This window comes from Lytechinus variegatus, chromosome 6 (genome assembly GCF_018143015.1).
Source record: "Lytechinus variegatus isolate NC3 chromosome 6, Lvar_3.0, whole genome shotgun sequence".
Taxonomy (NCBI): domain Eukaryota; kingdom Metazoa; phylum Echinodermata; class Echinoidea; order Temnopleuroida; family Toxopneustidae; genus Lytechinus; species Lytechinus variegatus.
In genome coordinates, this window is record NC_054745.1 from 30,431,018 (window position 1) to 30,453,022 (window position 22,005).

Genomic DNA, 22,005 nt, shown 5'->3' on the forward strand with positions numbered 1-22,005 from the left:
CAATCTACTTACAAACTAGTTAGACTGGTACATCCATCAAAGGCTGTATCTGGTATCTTATCAATGTTGTTACTTGACTGAGATAGGGTAACAATCTACTTACAAACTAGTTAGACTGGTACATCCATCAAAGGCTGTATCTGGTATCTTATCAATGTTGTTACTTGACTGAGATAGGGTAACAATCTACTTACAGACTAGTTAGACTGGTACATCCATCAAAGGCTGTATCTGGTTTTTATCAATGTTGTTACTTGACTGAGATAGGGTAACAATCTACTTACAAACTAGTTAGACTGGTACATCCATCAAAGGCTGTATCTGGTATCTTATCAATGTTGTTACTTGACTGAGATAGGGTAACAATCTACTTACAAACTAGTTAGACTGGTACATCCATCAAAGGCTGTATCTGGTATCTTATCAATGTTGTTACTTGACTGAGATAGGGTAACAATCTACTTACAGACTAGTTAGACTGGTGCACCCATCAAATGCTGTATCTGGTATCTTATCAATGTTGTTGCCGGAAAGAGATAGGGTAGCAAGCTGTGAATGGTTGGTGAACATATTCTCATGAAGAAAATGAAACTGGTTACTATTCAGATCTCTATGGAAAGAAAGATAATAATACAAGACATTCAATCACCAAATTCACCATATTATAATTCATAGGTAAAATATTTTTTCTAATATCAATTGATCTGTTCTTACTAATCAAATTGGCAACAATTACATACATGAATATTTTCCCCAGTTACATAGTTTGATGGGGATAGGGTGCCCCCACTTCTGATCTCGGCTGACGTTTGCGCGATCGCGGCAAAACTGGGCATGCACATTCTTTACCACATAAACTACAAGCTAGTATAACAAAAAAATTCTAAAAATAATTGTTTTTATTTACTAGAAATAAACTATGCAAATTTATTCATGAAAAACATTATTTGCACATCTCAATTTCACTTCATTTTTTTTCTCTTTTTTGCAGATGTCATCTTTGTAATTTAATGTAAAGGTCTCCACAAAGATAGCCAACTTTGTCCTTAATCATTTTTTTATTTTCAGAATTCCTTATGTATTACCATGTTTGTCCATCTTTTGTTTTTCATTGTTTTTTATAATGGAAATTATAACAGAACATTTAACAACTAAATTAAACCCTAAATTAGTAGACCAATTAGAACGAAAAATATCTTCCTTTTATGAATTTCATCTCCCACAGACTTTGTACACAAAGTGAGTGATTTTTGGCATTGTCTCGTAAAAACTCACGTAACGTTGCGCTGCTATACCCACATGTCGCTAATTTGGTCATTAAAGTTGGGCAAGACTTTCTTAAAAAGTCCTTCAATTTTACGGGGCTATCTTTTTGCGGTTCAGAAATATCGCACAAAGCGTCAAGGGGAGGCCATCATGCCCCCAGACCTTTGAGGGTTAATTTAAACCTGAGTTCAGAATACTGGCCCTTGAGTTACATCAGACATGGATCTACGACGATATGGTAACCTTAAATCCCATTCAAAAGCACTTTCCCATGAAATCATTGTTTTCTGCAAGCCTGCAACTACATTTTTAAAACTCATTTAGGGGGGGGGAAGGCATACTTACAGATATTCTATATCATCAGGAAACGCTCCGTCCTCAATAGAGATTATATCATTTGAGCTGAGTCTCAACGTGCGTAATGTTGTGAGGTTGGAGAAAGCTCCATCTAACAGGAATGTTATCTGATTGCTGGAGAGATACCTGACAATTACAGACACAAATTAATAAGGAAAAAAGTAATTAGCATCAATAATGAAAATCCATGTTTTATTGAAAAAAGTAAAAATATGCAAATAGATATTTTTAGAAAATTCATTTTGCCCCACTGATTGTGGACCACTGTGCCACGCCAGATCAACAAGGCTCTATCCTTTAACAGGGTAGCAGCAACTCACATCTTTTTACGTCTTTGGTCTGACACGGCAAGGGTTAATTGGACTCTTGACTCTCTACTAACTGAGCCAACACACCAATGCAATCTAGCTGGTTCCCAAGCTAGACGGTTGACCGACTTGCCTACCCATGTTGGAAGAAAGACGCCTCGCACGACATGAGTTCTGAAGAAAGTTGTATTATGTTGCAAGTAAAGCTCATTTCTGAAGTCAATCCAATGACCTTCTGATTGAAGCAGGGGAGTCACAGACCCAGTAATTATAATAATACTAGGCATTTATATAGCATCATCTGTCTAGAAATATTATTTTCCGAGGCGCGATGTTATTATTACCCCGGCTTTAGCTCAAGCTATCTTTCAGCACTCATGCATTCAAGGAATTAATCCTGTTGGGTACCAATCCATCTCACCTAAGTTGAGTGCAGCGCAATGTGGATAAAATTTCATGCAGAAGCAAATAACGCCAGGGCTGGGATTCAAACACACGAAAATTTTCGTAATTTCTTTACGCATGTATCAAATATACATCATTTTGATACCCGAACAAATAACCAAATATATATTCCTAAACAAAGAAAGATTATCTTTCAACACAACATCCGTTATTCTGGCCTGAAAATATGGAATGATCTTCTGGACTACATAAAAAAATCCTTGTCAGCCACTAGCCTAAAATCTAAGATTAAAAAAATGATTTTATCATCCTATGCTTGAATATCCTCATACCTTATATTCCTTTTGATCTTAAGTTAACATGATATCATGAATAATGTGCAACTGTTGCTGCAGCATTATTTTCTTGATCTCTCCCTCTCTCCATCATACATTGTTTTACGCTCCATTTGCTCTGTATTCTGTAACTCATGTCCGCCTTCCTGCTCACTTCTCCCTCTCTCTCGTTTTCTTCCCGTTTTCTTCCCTTCTTCTCTTCTCTTTTCTAGCCCTTCTTATCTTTGTATTGTATTTTGTGTATTGCATATATTTATTTGTCCTCAGGCATATCCCGCCACAAGCATGTGCTTCTAGGGACCTACGCCTTCCTCTGTACACATAAGTTATTTATGTTCTTTATGGAAATTGATTTCATATGAATTCTTGTTAACAACTAGTGGAATGCCTCTGGCCGTCTCACCTGCATCACGCGATTCAACATAGCAGCAGTGCTGACTTTGAAAACTACCATAACTCGCACAAGATGTTCAGTGATACCTTATTTCCACGTGTTATGAACTAGACCGATACACTTACAGATATAGGATGGTAATTCAACAAATACCCCCAATGTGGCCAAAATTCATTGACCTCACATGACCTTTGACCTTGATCATGTGACCTGAAACTTGCACTGAATATTCAGTGATACTTGATTACTCTTATGTCCAAGTTTCAAAAGTCAGATCAATAAACTTGCAAAGTTATGATGGTAATTCAACAGATACCCCCATTATGGCCAAAGTTCATTGACCTTTGACCCTGGTCATGTGACCTAAAATGCGCACAGGATGTTCAGTGATACTTGATTACTCTTATGTCCAAGTTTTATGAACTAGACCAACATACTTTCAAAGTTATGATGGTAATTCAACAAATACCCCCAATTCGGCAAAAGTTTATTGACCCTAAATGACCTTTGACCTTGGTCATGTGAACTGAAACTCATGCAGGATGTTTGGTGATACTTGATTAACCTTATGTCCAAGTTTAATGACCTAGGTCCATATATTTCCTAAGTTATGATGACATTTAAAAAACTTAACCTCAGGTTAAGATTTTGATGTTGATTCCCCCAACATGGCCTAAGTTCATTGACCCTAAATGACCTTTGACCTTGGTCATGTGACATGAAACTCTAATAGGATGTTCAGTAATACTTGATTAACCTTATGGCCAAGTTTCATGAACTAGGTCCATATACTTTCTAAGTTATGATGTCATTTCAAAAACTTAACCTCAGGTTAAGATTTGATGTTGACGCCGCCGCCGCCGTCGGAAAAGTGGCACCTATAGTCTCACTCTGCTATGCAGGTGAGACAAAAATGAAGAAATTTTGTAAAATGGAGGAAAATAAATGTTTATTTGAAATGAAATTGAAAAGCTTAGCCAGGGTAAAAATAATAGCAGGTCCTGCTGCGAGAACAGTTTTCGGAACTGAAGTGGCTACCCTTTGTAAATATGCTGTTATTATTACAATCATTATTATAATAACTAATATCATAGCTATTATTAAAGGTAACAATCTCAAAGTGAGTTCAAACAGAATCCAATAAAATTACCACCAAAGTATTTGTATGCATATATAAAACATGAAATGTGTAATTGCTAAGAAATGAGCAAAATAATCCCGGGAATTCCATCAAATATCAGGTATTTTTCCAAGCAATATTTATACACTGTCCCACAAATGATTTTCTGTGTTCGTGATCATTAGCATTAATTATCATTTTTTTGCTAAGATTCAATGATTTCAAAAAGATAAGTTTTCATTAATGTACCAGATGTAGATCAATGATGATATTGTGACCATTAAAGCTAATTGAAAGTAGTTGCCGTAAAACACTGATTTCATGAGAAAGTCTGTAAAACCAAGGTTAAGTATTTCTATATCATCGTTGATCTAGATCTGGTACAGTTACATAAACTGAACTTTGTCAAATCATAAAATCCAAGCTGAAAAACTATCACACTGAAGATTTCCAACAAAGGCAGGCACACGTGGGACAGTGTATATTTCATTGCTGGAATAAAGACCCAACAGAAGTGCCCGAATCTGCGCTTATTTTGCTTATTTCCCCACAATTACACAATTTCTTCCAGAACCCTTTGGCACATTATATTGGATTCTGTAAAAAGGCATTTTGAGATTGTTACCACAATTGGCATTTATCTTTAACCTTTATTAAAAAGACTTTGTCATGAATTAATTGTTTGCTGCAACTACTTTTTTTACCTTTATTATTATTATCACTGTTATTAATATCACTATTATCATCATTATTATACTCACAGAGTTGTTATAGACATCAGTCTTTCTTGGTATCGCAGACCCTCTGGGACATAGTTGAAGTTGTTCTGGTCAAGATTCCTGAAAACATAAATGAATATAATTTTTTTTCATTAAACTCCAGCTCATCATGCTCTCATCACAATAGGATGCCCCCATTATTGCTGCTAAGCTGTGGAACAACCTTATGAAATGTTGTGTAATTATGGCACAACAACCCAGAAGTCTGCAAAATCTGTTACTAGGGAATGAATCAGCCCACCCCCTAACCTTGTCTTATTCGGGTTGATCATTGAATTGGTAGAGAATAGATATAGAAAATACATAAACATCCAATTTAAAGGGGAATGAAACCTTTGGAACACGTAGGCTTGTGTAAAAACAGAAAAATCAAAGAATAAGAACAAAGAAAGTTTGAGAAAAATCGGACAAATGATGAGAAAGTTATGAGTATTTGAATATTGTTCACATGTGACATCACACATCCTCGTCGCATTGCCAATTTGAGGATCTCTATAGCATTAGTGATCGCAATATTCAAATGCTCATAACTTTCTCATTATTTGTCTGATTTTTCTCAAACTTTCATTGTCTGTTTCTTTGATTTTTCTGTTTTCACACAAGCTATCTTGTTCAAAGGTTTCATTCTCATTAAATATATTGAAATGTCCATATCACCACTATGAATTTCATCAAAGGTGTGTGTAAGCCCGTCTCACACGATGCCATTCTTTGCAATCCGAATTTCAAATTAATTGTGATAACATTTGATACGGATATTCCAACTAATAAAATATTACGGATCAGAGTTCAAAATAGTGGTAGGACTACTGAAATTGAAATTCAGTCCAGTTAGAGCCTCCCTGAATGAATAAAAACAAATTCAATTCCACATGGTAATGATGTCATTATCAGCTGTGACTTGTGGCCAATTTGGACTTTACTCTGGCCATAGGGCTTGCTGCAAAGTAAAAATCTGATTTTAGTTTTATTAACAATATGCCAAACTTGAAATAACATGATTTTTACTTCTTGGAAATGTCATATTCAATGCAAAATAAGATTTCTTTAAACAATTGTGTTGCGCCGGATCATATAGTGTGAGATGAGCTTAATAAGCTAGTTCACGTTTAGCTCATGATCAACTTTTCTCAAAAGACCTTTGTGATTTTTCATTAGGATAAGCACTATCATTTTTAAACAAAAGGCAATTGTATAGACCAGGGGCCGATTGCACGAAAGGGTCTTTCCAAGGACCGTCTTTCGTGTCGCCCATCTTTTATGATACGCTATAAGCGGGGGTGTTTCTTAAATTTATGATAAAGAATGAGATTCGTTAGCTGGCTTTTAAATAAAATTTTATACAATTTCATGATATATCACATCATTTTATAAACAAATATTTTGTTTATTTTGACGGACGAATGAAATATGTTTGCAGATGATTTATTTAAAATGCGTTTCACATGGCGCATCATAAAAGATGGGCGACACGAAAGACGGTCCTTGCAAAGACCCTTTCGTGCAATCGGCCTCCTGTGACTAGAATAGTATATCAGGGATAAAGTTTGGAAATCTGTTTTATTGTCTGCCTTTGGCACATTTGACTATTGTTTAGGCTACTGTCAAATACCAGTGATCATGAAGGCTCTATTTATTACTCTTCAGCTTGGATGTGAAAAAAAGAATATTTTGAAAGGAATACATGAATAATCAACAAATCACAAATGCCTATGTCAGTAAATTTGAAAGCCACCTTCATGGTTTATCTCAAATGACATTTTACTGCTTTGTGCGCAGTATACAACCGTGAACAGGCTTATACTCACAATTCATTTAGTACTGTTAGACAATCAAATGTGTGTGGATCCAATGTGGTCTCATCAATGTTGTTGCTTTGTAGTTCTAGCAGGTTTATATAAGGCATCTCACATAGATCACCCTCGTTGAGTCCAGTGATTGCATTACTGCTAAGGTATCTGTCAGATTCACAGAAAAAGAAAAAAATTCAATGTTCAAGCAATTTTACTTAGTGATTGCTTTACTGATAAAGTATCTGTTAGAAACACATAACAGAAAAAAATCAAAGTACATGTAACTGCGATTTCACTTTGTGATAGCATTACTAATTAGTCAGCTGTCAGTAAACGATCAGGCTATTGAAATTTCTTCTTTTAGATATTTAATGTGATCACATTACTGCTATGATATCTGTCAGAAACACATTATAGGCAAAAAAAATCAAGCAATTTCTACTTTAGAATATCTAATGTTACTGCACTACAAGGTATCTGCCATAAATAAACAAAACAAAAAAAATATTACAAAAAAACTCTATATTCCTATTAATGAAAGATGGGTCCATCCCAACAAAATTGGATTTGATTAAATAAAGAAAAAATCCAACAAGCGTACTGCTGAATTTCATCAAAATTTGACAAATAGTTCTATCTTTTAAAGAAAATTTTAAATATTAATATCAATCTACTAGCTAGTGTGCTCAATATGTGACATTTCCTGATGCTACATGAACACCTTGATATTTTTGAAATTTTCTTTTAAAAATAAAACTATGCATTGAAAATCTAAGGTATTCAGCTACCTGCCTTAACAAGTATATACATCGCACCAACCAAATGTAAATATTCCAAAGCTACATGTACAACATTTTACACCATTCAGCTCAATAGTTCAATAAAGAAAAAAGAAGATAAATGGCCCAAATATTTCAGATTAGATATAAGCTCTTCATACATAGTTGGAGCCTTGTGGCCCAGTGGATTAGTATTTGAAACAGGGGGTCGTGGGTTCAAATCCCAGCCATGGCCTAGTTTCCTTCAGCAAGAAATTTATCCACATTGTGCTCCACTCAACCCAGGTGAGGTGAATGGGTACCTGGCAGGAATTTATTCCTTGAAATGCCACAGCGCTGGAAAAGGCTGCGGGGCTAAAGCCAGGGTAATAATATCCAAGTCCTTTGGAAGCGCATAGAGACGTTATTTATAATGTGATATGCGCTATACAAGAACTGTCTATTATTATTATTATACAAATGTATACCCTACCTACAAAAATAAATAATGTAATTAGCAATGATTTATGCTGAAATATCAAAATTTGTTATACATCTTCTCTCGTATCAGAGACATCGCAGTCCACGAGTCTCATAGTTTACATAGCACAGACCGGAAATACACATGTACTTACACTTCATTGACATTCGGTAGAGTAGTGAAAGGAACGTGTGAATCTTTCATTCGCAGATAAATCTCATACGTTCCACCGTCGTAAGCATCATCCGAATAGAAGGTGATGTTTGTAATCAGGTTATTATCAGCATGCCTGAAAATAAATAAAAGAATCCACCCTGGCTTGTAAATGGAATGGTCTGAAATACATATCATTATCTGCATCATCAGTGTTGAGGACATAGATGAGGGTCATTCCATTATAAACATAGGGTATCCACTTCTTAATTTGAATATACAGGAAGGGAATAATCTGTCACTATAATTTAAGCCACACTGCTGGGGCCCCGGTTCATTAAACTTGTCATAAAAACGATTTTGCAATAACAATTTAAAAGCTACTAAAATCCTTCAATATGATTGGCTGATAGTACATTTGTTATAGATATTGTGCATTTGTGTTCATAACAAGCCTTCATGAAACAGGGTCCTGAATGTGGTTACGGGTCACTCCATTAGCACTGGGAAATCATATTCTTCTTTCTTATGAAAGAAATTTTCCCTGCACATATGAATGGAATGGACCATAATATTTTACATGAAATGATCACGAATAACAGAGAATTAGGATTGCTCCATTTTCCCCTGGGGGTACTGATTGAAATAAGTAGACAGGGATTTAGAATTTGCCAAATTCCAGCTGAATAAATCGAGGAATATATAGCACAAAATCTTTAACGTGTTAACAGTGTCAGTCAAACAAACTCATCAGGAAAATAAGAATTTCCTGTTCTCCTGCACTATTTCTGATTGAATGCTCAGAATGCTTCACATAAGGAGAATTTGCATTTTATTATGTACACAAACTATGTACATTACCTGCAAAGTTTCTTATGGGTGCAGATTTACAGCATATCTATTATACAAAATCAGGCATTTTAGTCATTGAAAAAACTGAGGTCTGTTTCATAAAAGTTGACACAATGACAAATATAGAAATAGTGCATTTTTTATTATAACAAGTCTTATAAAATAGGACCCAGAATGTGGTTACGGGTCACTCCATTAGCACTGGGAAATCGTCTTCTTCATTTCTCCTGAAAGAAATTCACCCTGCATGAATGGAAAGGTCCACAAAATGCATAAAATTCTCATGGTTAACAGAAAAGGAATGTTCTATTTTCCCTTAGGGGAAATTAAAATCCAATTATTCAAAATGAGCAGACATGGATTTCTTGGATTGGGGGAAATTCAGGGTGAATAGCCTAAGATCGTATATCACAAAACTTGTCCAGTGCTCACTGTGTGCACTGTGCAGTCGACCAAATTTTGAAGAAAAAAAAAATATCCTGTTCCCCTACAATATTTCTGACAGAAAATAGGGATCACTGACTATACAGAAGGAAAAGTTGGGGGCTTTTTTTTTTAACATACAACTATACAGTGCGTATCAAAAAAAGTTTACACTTAGAAAAAATCCTGTAAAATTATATATTTGTAATATCCTGACGATTTTTCCACATTTTAGCATTGGTACAGATCCATTTCAGCAAATGACGATATAACTGTCGAAAAATATTTCCGCTTGAGTGAGCACCACTTACTTTTGAAAAGTTGGTGAAAAATGATTTGCGCAGAACTTTGAAATAGTTATGCGAATAAAAGTAGACCTTAAACATGAAGAACACGTGGAAATTAGTAAGTAAAAGTGATATGAAGATATCTTTTACCTTTTTAAACTTGTTTCCTTGGCCAAAACACTTCGACGAGTGCATTGCGCCCCATCCCACTCCCCCACACACCAAGTCCATGGTGACGATATTTGCTTTACACTGAGCTGTGATTTACATGAAATGGCTTAGGCTTGATTTTTATTTTGTTAATCATTGCCAAGCTTGGGAAAAGTGTAGAGAAACAAGTATTAAATGAAAATGAAATGTAAACCAACTTTAAATGATAAAAACTTAGTGAAAAATGCTGGAGATGTGTGATATAAACTTTTGTTCAGATTCAGTTATGTCCTCGGATCCAGCTGGCACAAAAAGAGTAAAGGTTGTGCTTACTAATTGTTGAAATCTCAAATTTGGGCGGCAAAATTGTGCACACTCAAGTGTAACATTCTATCAAAACTTTTACCTTCATTGGATAGATGAGACCCAAACCCATAATTACAAGTGACAACATTACCCACATGTTGTATATTTTTTAATTCCCAGGGCTTTTTCAAAGTGTAAACTTTTTTTTGATACGCACGGTAGATGCCATGTACATGGTTTATCTGCGGATGCAGATTTATGATAATTTATAATTATAGATGCCATCTACATGGTTTATTGCGGATGCAGATTTATGATAATTTATAATTATAGATGCCATCTATATGGTTTATTGCGGATGCAGATTTATGATAATTTATAATTATAGATGCCATGTACATGGTTTATTGCGGATGCAGATTTATGATAATTTATAATTATAGATGCCATGTACATGGTTTATTGCGGATGCAGATTTATGATAATTTATAATTATAGATGCCATCTATATGGTTTATTGCGGATGCAGATTTATGATAATTTATAATTATAGATGCCAGGTACATGGTTTATTGCGGAAGCAGATTTATGATAATTTATAATTATAGATGCCAGGTATATGGTTTATTGCAGATGCAGATTTATGATAATTTATAATTATAGATGCCATCTATATGGTTTATTGCGGATGCAGATTTATGATAATTTATAATTATAGATGCCATCTACATGGTTTATTGCGGATGCAGATTTATGATAATTTATAATACACTATCAGGTATTCAAGCCATTTCACAGTTATAAGCTACTGAAATCATTCAATCCGATTGGTTGAGAGTAAACTTGTTATAGAGGTTGTGCATTCGTTATTGTGGAAAATCGTTACGAAACAGAGAACAGTTCTTCCAAAGTTAATGAAAACCTAATACATTATTATATTGATTGATAATCAAGATGACAGCTTTCAGACATGCCAAGTCTCACACACGATGCATGAGACTCCCGCATCAGGAACTCTTGCTCATCCCCTCAAATATCTTTCCCAGGCAAGAATCACAGCCTATCCCATACAATTCCTATGGTCTCAAGTTGAATCACAGAAAATCTCATGCATAGCTGAGCCCCGTCTTACCAAGAGTTGCGATTGATCCAATCAACCGTAACAACGGAAAGCCAGCAAAGTCAGCATTAAAAATGCATGTTCATTTTTAAAAAAATTCTAGATATGAATGTATATCCATAAATTCATTGATTTCTTGACAATTTGGTGAGTTCTCCTTTTGTTTACAAAGGACATTTTGCAAACTTCCTGTAGAAAAAATTATAACACTGATGGATTTCCATAGTTACGATTGATTGGATGAATCATAATTTTTTATAAGATGAGGCCAGCTGGACGTTGAACTTGGTATCTCTGAGCTTTATGATCCATCACTAGATGCATGGAAATTGCACATGATTCTTGAGCAGTACTCACAGATATAGAAGACTTTCATACGTCTCCCTCGAGAGGGCAGCATGCGGAAAGTTGGCGAGATGATTGTCACTGATGAACCTATGTCAAAACAATGAGGTCAGATATAAAGAGATACAATTAATGTTTACAATTAGATTGTAACTTTTGTACACTGTTTGCCATGGACCTACAGATACATGCATGATTAATGATGCAATCAATTATACATTTTGTGCAAGAGGGCCCAGTTTTGGTAACAATCTGAAAACAGGTTCACACACATTCCCAAAATTAACAGACAAGTATTTTAATGCTAGATGATTACCACTGGTGGGCGTAAATCAAAGCAATCAGACTTATGTGGCATTGCAAGAAACTTGCGATCAATTGCAAGTCAATATTTGGTCCCTGAATCAGTCATATGTCTTACAATGAGTTACAAATTTGCAACGGATTGCTACTCTGCTTCTTGATTGAAACAAGCAATGTATTAACCTGATTTGCTACAGATAAAATTGATCAATCAATTGTAAAATTGCAACAGAATAATTGCCATTGATTGCAAATATTTTCTTGCAACGCCCCCTCAGAATAAAGAGATACACTTTATGTCTATAACTCAGAGTCAGAAAAACTAAATTAGATAAATCATTTTGAATACGTTACTTCATTTACTTTTTTATGATAAATTACTTTATTGGCATAATTTCATGAAGAGAAGATAAACTTTGAAGACAATACGTACAATGTGGTGAGATTTCCGTTAATTCCTTGAAATGCATCGTAAGAGATTGTAGCCATCTCAAAGCCTGCCTTCTGAGAATGAAGACGTCTGAAGATAAAAACAAAAAAGAGAGTTGTTACAAACTTGAGAATTAGGAACAAAAATATACAAAAAAAACACAGAGATATTGGGAATTCTTGTTATGTATGAATGCATTTGACATGGAAAAGTCAGACTCGTGTAGTTGTCACTGCCCATAGTAGACATTTCAAAAGCCTGCCATCTGAGAATGAAGACGTCTTGAAGATTAAAACAAAAAAAGAGAGAGTTGTTTCATACTAGAGAACTGGGTCCAAAAATACCTTTAAAACACAGAGATATTGGGAATTCTTGTTATGAATGAATGCATATGACATGGAAAAAGTCAGACTCGTGTAGTTGTCACTGCCCATAGTAGACATTTCAAAAGCCTGCCATCTGAGAATGAAGACGTCTGAAATTAAAACAAAAAAAGAGAGAGTTTTTCACACTAGAGAACTGGGTCCAAAAATACCTTTAAAACACAGAGATATTGGGAATTCTTGTTATGAATGAATGCATATGACATGGAAAAGTCAGACTCATGTGGCTGTTACTGCACATAGTACACATTTCAAAAGCCTGCCATCTGAGAAGACGTCTGAAGATAAAACAAAACAGAGAGGAGTCATAACAGGGTACCAAAATTACATAGAAACAAAGAGATATTTGGAATTCTTTATGCATTTTATACATAATGTTTTTTCTTCTTTAATGGTCACTGCATGTTATGTATTTTTAAAAATGTAAACTCACATTGTTAGTCCTCGGACTTTTTGATGAGTATTTTTTAATAAAACCAAATTGAATTTGACTTTGAATTTGAATTCTTGTTAGGTATGAATGAGTAAGACATGGAACGGTCGGACTCATGAAGTTGCCACTGCCTCGAGTGCACACAGTTCAGAACCTGCTTTAGATAGATGCTTTAATAATGGGCGATTAACTGTAAGCATATAACTATGAAAGTCCTGTTTCTTGAAGTAAACCAGCCATTTTGAAGAGGATGACATTAGAAATGTCAATAGATCAGATGTACCTGGGTTCAAATTAACAATTTTCTTCAGGTATCCACAGGTATAAACTTTATCTTAAGTTGCATACAACATTAGACATGACTGATGACATATTCTTGATTCAAATCAGCAGATGTTGAAAACAGTTTTTGTTGATTAAAATTGTGATAACTCTGAACATACCCGATGAATTGCATCAGTATGGGATTGATGTGTATCATTTTGTGATGATCCACAACAGTGGCATGTTCATACTTAACACTGGATTGAAAATTTGTATCACTTCTCAATAAAAGCCAGTTCATAGTTGCAATCTGCGCATGATCAGAAGATTCTGCTGAAGAAGGCCATTGGTACTAAAGTGAAATGGTATTAAATATTCAATAAGATAAGCACCAACTTTGATATCTTGATAATTCATATATTCTTTTGAACTGTGTTTTTCATTCAATCCATAAAAAACAGTACATCCACTAGCAACTGGTATTTCACACATGGTCAAGCACATTATTATAACAACGTGCTAATGCATTCGAAGTAGGAATGCAACAAATACCTTCATAGAGTGTTCATTGGTGTGCTATTATAGTAACCTGGTCTATTCAATTTCTTCATCCTGCTATGTAGGGCACGCTTACATAATATCTTGCTCTGAAATTTGCCTATCCTATTGATAGAAATGAGAGGTCATTTGACCAAAATTGCCCATGAAGTAACTCTAAAATGGTTTATTACATGGCGTATTGCATAAACGTTTTCTTATCAAATACTTCCCCCTAAATGATGAAATAATTTGGAATACTTACAGAGTTCTCAGGGAGGGCAAGTTGGTGAATGAATTAGTACCAAGAGATGTCAGCTGATTGTTGTTCAGATCACTGAGTGAAAAACAAAAAATAGAAATATTACTTGCCATGGGCATGACTCTAAGGCCTATATTCTGTACTCGGGTTAAGTTTAAACTTTGGTTTAAAGTTGTGGTTTAACTATGGATAGCCAATGGTGACATAAATCTTAAGTAGTAGAGGTTCAATGTATCAGCTCATTTGACTCTCAAGTCAATCTCAACTGCCTTGGAAGGATATATAAGATTGATGTCTTCACCACTAAAGAATTGGGGAAAGATCAAAGTAAACATAAAGAGCATACAATTTAAATAAAATTGTGACATTTTTAGCTATCAATAATTCTAGCACAGTTAAACCCGAGTTCAGAACACAGGCCTAAGAGTCAGGGGCAGATCTGTGACATTTTTTAGTTGTCATTCGCATAGAGATTTCCAGAATTTACAGAAATTATATTATTAAAAAGGGGGCACTTGAGGTCTTTCAAGTTATTTTTAGAGGTAGGAGGGTGCACTGAGGTATGCAAAAAACATGGCGAAAGGGGGTAAAAGTGAATCCAGCCAAACTCCATTAACATGGACAAAATTAGGTTTAAACATGAACTACTGACTGATTGACCTTTTCTGCACATGCTCAGAATATCCCAGCTATGGCAAAATTTCCTTTGGCAAGAAATTTATCCACATTGTGCTGCACTCAACCCAGTTGAGGTAAATGGGTACCTGGCAGGAATTTATTCCTTGAAATGCCACCACGCTGTAAGAGGATGTGGGGCTCAAGCCAGGGTAATAATATCCAATCAAGTGCATAGGGATGCATTTGGCAGTGATATGCTTTATATAAGCATGTTGGTATTATTATGTTGAAACCTGCATTAACAAGAACACTGATTGACTTAGCTGTTTTAAGAATGATAAAATGAGAGGACTAATTTTACTTACATATGCAACAAGGATGGAACATCATCAAATATCTTGGGTTGTATAGTGGAGAGGGAGTTCTGATGAAGCTCACTAAAAATATGAAAATAATAAACAAAATCTTTATTTTTTTTTCAATATTAATAAGGAGATGTGAATTTATTGACTGAAATAAAAAAAAGTTTGTAACAAACTGACTGACCGACCAACCAACGAAATAAAACAACAGTCAAACTTCACATCCTTGGGGAATAATCAATCAAAGTAAATCAAATCAATCAAATACAATCATATTATATTGAATCAAATAATGCCATGTAACAAAACAGATCAACTGATATCAAAGATTAATCAAATTTAGTAAATAAAATCAGTCAAATCAACTAAATCAAACTAAATCCAATCAAATTATACACTAGTATGACATCAATTACAATCATATCAAATTAAATCAAATAAATCAAATCAATGCAAATCAAATCAATTCAAATCAAATAAAATCAATTCAACTCAAAAAAAAACCAAACCAATTCATAATTAAAATCAGTCAAATCAACTAAATCAAACAAAATCCAATCAAATTATACACTAGTATGACATCAATGACAACCATATCAAATTAAATCAAATAAATCGAACAAAATCCAATCAAATTATACACTAGTATGACATCAATGACAATCATATCAAATTAAATCAAATAAATCAAATCAATGCAAACCAAATCAATTCAATTCAAATCAAATAAAATCAATTCAACTCAACTCAACTAAAACTAAACCAATTCATAATTAAAATCAGTCAAATCAACTAAATCAAACTAAATCCAATCAAATTATACACTAGTATGACATCAATTACAATCATATCAAATTAAATCTAATTAAATAAACCAAATCAATGCAAATCAAATCAATTCAATTCAAATCAAATCAAATAAAACCCATTCAACTCAACTCAACTAAAACCAAACCAATTCAAATCAAATCAAATCAAATCAAATCACAGGCAGGTACTCACAGGATCTTAAGTTGCCTGAGTTGAGCAAGTGCCCTTGGAGCCAAGTAGGTGATCACATTGTTACTCAGGTTCCTATTTCAATAGAGAAAAAAATAATAGTTTTTTTTTTTTTTTTAATTGATTCTAGTGAATTAATTAACTCAATTATTGAGTAGAATTTCCATACATTCCTCGATGAATATGAGCCAAGATTGGGGGTTATCCAGCTACTGTGTATTCAGTTATCAAAAGAAGTTAAAACAAGGAAGGACAGTCAAAAGACAAAAAATAAAACAATAATAGAGATAATAAAGACAGTTACCACTTTCAAAGGGGAATTCACTCTAGTTAAAATGTTTTTTTAGAGGTAAAAGAAAATTCAGACAGTTTGAACACTATCAGATGAACAATAAGAAAGTCATGAATTTACAAAAGTTGCAAAAAACAGTGATCACTATACACTTGGAGACTTCAAATTGGCTGCATTTATGATGTCATAAAGCAAGGACTGCTCTTCTTCTTCCTCCAATACATTACATGGCTCAATGTCTTTTTTTTTTCCTTTCAAACTTTCACTTTTCTGTGTTTCATATTTTCTCCTTTCCTACACAACATCCCATGTCTAAGGTTGGATCCCCTTTAATGATATCAGAGTGGATATAAACACTTTTTTTATTACTATCATTACTTCATTTCAGCAATTGTTTGCAAAGCTACGTATGTTATGGTGCCAATGAGACACAAAGATAACAAAAGATGAATTTTAGAGGATATTTAGTGTAACTTACAGGTGTATTAGAGGGCTGTCTTTGAAGACCTCAAGGTTTCTCTTGGAGACTGAGGAGATCTGATTATCATCTACCGAGAGGAAGGTCAAATTATACATCCTCTTCAAGGAATCCGATGGGAAGGTTGAAATCTGATTCATGCTCAGTCCTCTGAAATGACAAGCAGAAAATAATCATCAAAATGGTAATATACAGTGATGCTAAAGAGCTAATGAGCACCACTAGACAATGCGCTCTTTCATGCTGAAGTCTTGAGTGGAGACATCACTACAGAATTCGGCAAGCCCAGAGAAACAAACTTTATTGAATGTACATGTAATATCTTATTACCCGATTTCACAATTAAATATCTCAAACATGGCAGAATTTGAACACTTGAAATATGTTCATTATCTGGTGGGGTTCACTAACGTTTTAGCACCAACACATAATTAAAAAAAAAAAAAAATTTTAGCACCACTGAAAATGTATGAAATCAATAAATAGCATATAATGTGATGTATTATACAAATAATGGACAGTTGTGTGTCATAACAATGTGGGACAAGCATAAGGTTTTTGTGCTAAATGATATCGCGAAGAAATTTGCGAGGGTACAAAAAAGCCTAAAATGCTTTTAAAAAGATGTACTTTTCGCCCCAAAACTACATGTTTAGAGTCAGATTTGAGCGAAGTGTGGGAGGTGGGTGGTGTTAAGAATAGGTAAAGCCGACATCCGTGACATAATTAAAATATCGGTGCAGTTGTTTGGGGGGTGAATTCAGGGAATATTTGTCAAGGGTACCATTTTGCTTCCAATAATTAGGGTAGGGTAGGGTTTCACATGCCAATACGGGCTGTTGTCAGAATATGGAAAATACTTGTTTAGGGTGCTTTTCAAAAAGCAATCGTCGTACCTGCCATCCAATCGTCAAAAGAACTTAACACCACAGTTTTTTCTGTGTAGAAAGGTTTATGGAGTGCTACTTACAGATATTCAATGTTTGTTCCTGAGAAAAGCCCTGGTGGAACCCAGTCTATGTTGTTTTCCATGACACTCCTATGAGAGTAAAAAATATAGAAAAAACAGTCAAATTCAAGCAAAAATCTCATCCTAATACAGGTGCTGGAATGGAAATTAGAAAAAACATGATATCATTATGAAAATACAAAGGCCCATATTCTGATGTCAGGTTTAATTCAATCTCTGGTTTGAAGTTGTGGTTTAACAATGAATAGTCAATAATTGCATAAATCTCTAACAGTAAAAATTCAATTCATTTTTCTCTCTCAACGCATTCTTTACTGTTTTGGAAGGATGAATAAGATAGCTTTCTTCACCATTCAAAAGTTAGGAAAGAGGACAGTAATCATGAGAAACATACAATGCAAGAAGAATTTTGACATTTTTGGCTTTCCATAATTTCAGCACAGAGTTAGACCATGGTCTATGTTAAACCTGACTTCAGAATATGGGCCAAAGTGTCAAATAACAAGAAAATTACCACAGTACACAAGAAAGGTTAAGTCCTGTCCATACATAGAAAACAATTCAATAAGCTTAGAACTATGCAATAGTCTCCCAATGAGAATTCTCAAGAGGAAGTCAACCGACTTGCAATGTCTTTGGGGTTCAGGAAAATAGCAAACACTTCTATACTTACACTTCTTTGAGGGATGGAGGAAATGTCAGCGGCGAATACGTGTAGACATCAAAATTTATACTATTCCTAGTAACATCTCTGTCATAAAAAAAATAAAAAAAGAAAGAATGAGTTGCAAAAAAATGTATCAAATTATGATGAATGAAACTGGCACACAGTATGTGTCATAGTATGTTCACAGTGTGGCACCAAGTGTGAAATCACAGTGACCAAGAAAAAGAAGAAAGAGAAAGAGAAAGACAGGGAAGGAGAAAGAAGCAGAAAAGGGGGAAAAGAGAAGGGAAAGAAAAAGAAGAAAAGGAAATAAAGGGAAAGAAAAAGTAGAAATGGAAAGAAGAGGAATATAAAGGAAAAAGGAAAGACAGAAAAAGATATTTCCCGGAAAATCATGCCAAAATTGATACAATTATTCATCGCAGAATAAAATTTTCATTTTAAAGAGGTGAATTTTTCTGCTTGCTAACTTTATTCTCTTTGCCTTTTTAAAAGTTAGCCCCATATGTTGGATCCCATAAAAAAACACTTTATTCAATCAAAATGGTTACACTAAATGACTTCTCATCTGAACTAGTCTACAAACACAGACTCTAATTGACACTTAAATCAAGGCGTTGTTATCAATGAAAGTCTTACTGCAAATTCTAACTTACATGCTTTTAATGAGTTGTGAATAATCCCACTTAGCCCCAGCAGAGCAAAAATTAAGGCCTCTTGAGCGTTTTTCAACAAAACAATAATATGCAGAACTTTCACATGATTTTTATTTTCCAACAGAAATAAACAATTTGGACAATGGAAACATGATTTCCCAACATTCTTGCTTGAATTAATCAATCACTCTGATCTATAACAAATTTAAAGATTAACTTACAGTTTCTCCAAGCTTGTGCACATAGAAACATCAGGAAACGTTGTGATGGGGGTATTGTGTATGGTTCTGTTGAAAAAAATGGTAAAAAACAATCACGAGAGAGATTAATTGATTTTGTATTGAAATATTGATTCAGAAAACTGCCTTTATTTACCACAAATGAGATGCATATGTATATGAGAATATCAAGGCGAAAGCACATATTTTTAAAATAAAGGCTTCAAGTATACCAAACAAAAACACTGTATGCTTTGACATGGTAATTCACCTGGCTCATTGCTTAACCCATTGAAAGTGGTTATATTTGGGGGGAAAGCCCCCACCCCTCCCCTTAAACTCAAGTAAAAAAATCAATCGCAAGTCCCAAATGCACTGTTGATTGGTTGAAAATCAAGTTACGCATGATTTTTAGAGTTGCGATTTCTGCAACGGACCTCTGTAGGATTGATACATGTTCCTTATAGCCAATATCTTGAACCGATGAATACTTACAATGATGTTAACTTGGTGAGGTTGTGGAATGTATCGGTAGCAATCCTCTCTAAACTTCCTCCCACAATAGTACTGGACGATAAAATAAAATGATAAAATGATAATGTGGAGCGTTGTGGCCCAGTGGATTAGTCTTCGGACTTTGATCACAGAGGGTCGTGGGTTCGAATCCCAGCCATGGCGTTATTTCCTTCGGCAAGAAATTCATCCCCATTGTGCTGCACTCAACCCAGTAAAGGTAAATGGGTATTGGTAGGAAGTAATTCCTTAAAAGCTGTGTGCGCTATGAATGCCTAGCTTAGCCGGGTAATATAGGAGCGCCTTGAGCACCTAACAAGGTGGATATGTGCGCAATATTAATACAAATAGGAAAATGGTAAACTAATTTTAACTAGGTCTACATCCACTTTGTGTTCTTTATTACATTAGGTCTCATTCTACATGGTCAAATCCTAAGGGAAAGTTGAACTTTGCTCTCAATTGCACATAAAGAAAAAAATCTTTTTCAGTACAGTAATGCAATTATTAAAAAAAAACACTGAACACTCTCAACTGGCAACACATAGAAATCAGTGAAATCAATGATACAATGAAATTACTGTTTACAACGGAATTACTCTTTATAACAAACACTATTCGTAACTACAAATAGCAATTCTTAAATTGAATCTGGCAATGTGTGATTGGCTAACACTAATTTGACTTTATATAAATCTGAGCTAGAAGGTCGCATTTGTCACCTGTGTGTGTGATATGTTACAAAAATGAAGTCAAGAAAAAATCGCATCCAAAAATCATTATTTAGTGCTTCAAAAGTGAAATATAAAGTGACCGGAAACACCATCTTAATTACATCCCATACACTTATGTGCTCTATTTAAGCATCTTTAAGACGCCTAATTACAAAATTGGGTTTTGCCTTGTACTTTTAGCTTTTTATTCTCAATAATGGTTGTTTTCAGGGTTTTTTTTCAGTTCTAATACATGTACTTGTACACATGTTTCATCTTGGTTTGAGAAATTGTTTTAATCGGCTGCTCACAAAGTTAAATAAAACCTTTAAATATTGCATTTTTTATTTCATTTTCACTCATCCTCTATCCAAATTTGATTTTTGTTTTATATTGTGTAACTGCCTAAACTGAAATCATGATAAGTGTTGCCAATTTGAGAAATAAGAGCAGATCAATAAAAAAAAAGCTACAAAAAGCAATTCTTAAATTGAATCTGGCAATGTTAATATTAAATTTTGCATTTTGTTTCCTTTTCACTCATCCTCCATCCATATTTGATTTTTTTTTAACTGTGTAACTGCCTAAACTGAATTCATGATCAGTGTTGCCAATTTGAGAAATGAGAGCAGATTAATCAAAAATTGAGTGTACCTCTATGGGATGAGGGCAAATAAGCCTCACTTACATATCTTCAACATCTTTTGAAAAGGTGGACGATGTCAGATTCGCAAAGTTGTAGTTCTTGACTAATCTGTGAAAATGATCAGAGCATATACAAATATTAGGAATTTTCAGGGATTTTTTATATAGGCCTATATACATATATTTTCCAAGTGTAACTGGCTTAAAGGGATACTCCAGCTAAAAAAGTTTGTATCTACATAATTATAGTATATTATAATAATTATAAAAATTGACAATGACAATGATAGAAGAATGACAATATTAAAAAAAATTTAAAAAGTTTTATATTACTACAGGAAATACAACAATCATTTATGAAATTTCCAGTGTCCTGCAGTTTTGCTGGGGTTTTTTCTCTTCAAATCAACTTTTCATTGGGGTAGACTTGACCTTAAAGATACAAAATTTACTTTAGGGCAGGTCCAAGTTATTTGGCTTGTGACGTACAGGACATTTAGAGACTTCAAAGTTGTGTAACATAAAAAAATAAATGCACAACAGAGAATCTTTATGGATTTTGGATGGCCAGTCATGCCCTCTTTATTCACAAAAAACTTAGTGATCTACAATTCCATTAATGATGTAATA

The 22,005-nt window shown here is 34.3% G+C and overlaps 1 protein-coding gene across 1 annotated transcript in view; it reads right to left on the minus strand.

The window, feature by feature from the left end:
* LOC121417702 overlaps nucleotides 1-22,005 on the minus strand; it is a 92,477-nt gene that overhangs the window by 66,619 nt on the left and 3,853 nt on the right. The window contains exons 3-18 of the mRNA XM_041611436.1: nucleotides 21,419-21,484; nucleotides 20,000-20,071; nucleotides 19,508-19,573; nucleotides 18,637-18,714; nucleotides 17,964-18,032; nucleotides 16,994-17,143; nucleotides 16,227-16,298; nucleotides 15,228-15,299; nucleotides 14,248-14,319; nucleotides 12,369-12,455; nucleotides 11,645-11,722; nucleotides 8,151-8,285; nucleotides 6,773-6,922; nucleotides 4,947-5,024; nucleotides 1,612-1,749; nucleotides 467-610 (exon numbers count right to left, since the gene is read on the minus strand). Coding sequence (XP_041467370.1) covers nucleotides 467-610; nucleotides 1,612-1,749; nucleotides 4,947-5,024; nucleotides 6,773-6,922; nucleotides 8,151-8,285; nucleotides 11,645-11,722; nucleotides 12,369-12,455; nucleotides 14,248-14,319; nucleotides 15,228-15,299; nucleotides 16,227-16,298; nucleotides 16,994-17,143; nucleotides 17,964-18,032; nucleotides 18,637-18,714; nucleotides 19,508-19,573; nucleotides 20,000-20,071; nucleotides 21,419-21,484 — 1,527 coding nt within the window. The remainder of the gene's footprint in view (nucleotides 1-466; nucleotides 611-1,611; nucleotides 1,750-4,946; nucleotides 5,025-6,772; nucleotides 6,923-8,150; nucleotides 8,286-11,644; nucleotides 11,723-12,368; nucleotides 12,456-14,247; nucleotides 14,320-15,227; nucleotides 15,300-16,226; nucleotides 16,299-16,993; nucleotides 17,144-17,963; nucleotides 18,033-18,636; nucleotides 18,715-19,507; nucleotides 19,574-19,999; nucleotides 20,072-21,418; nucleotides 21,485-22,005) is intronic.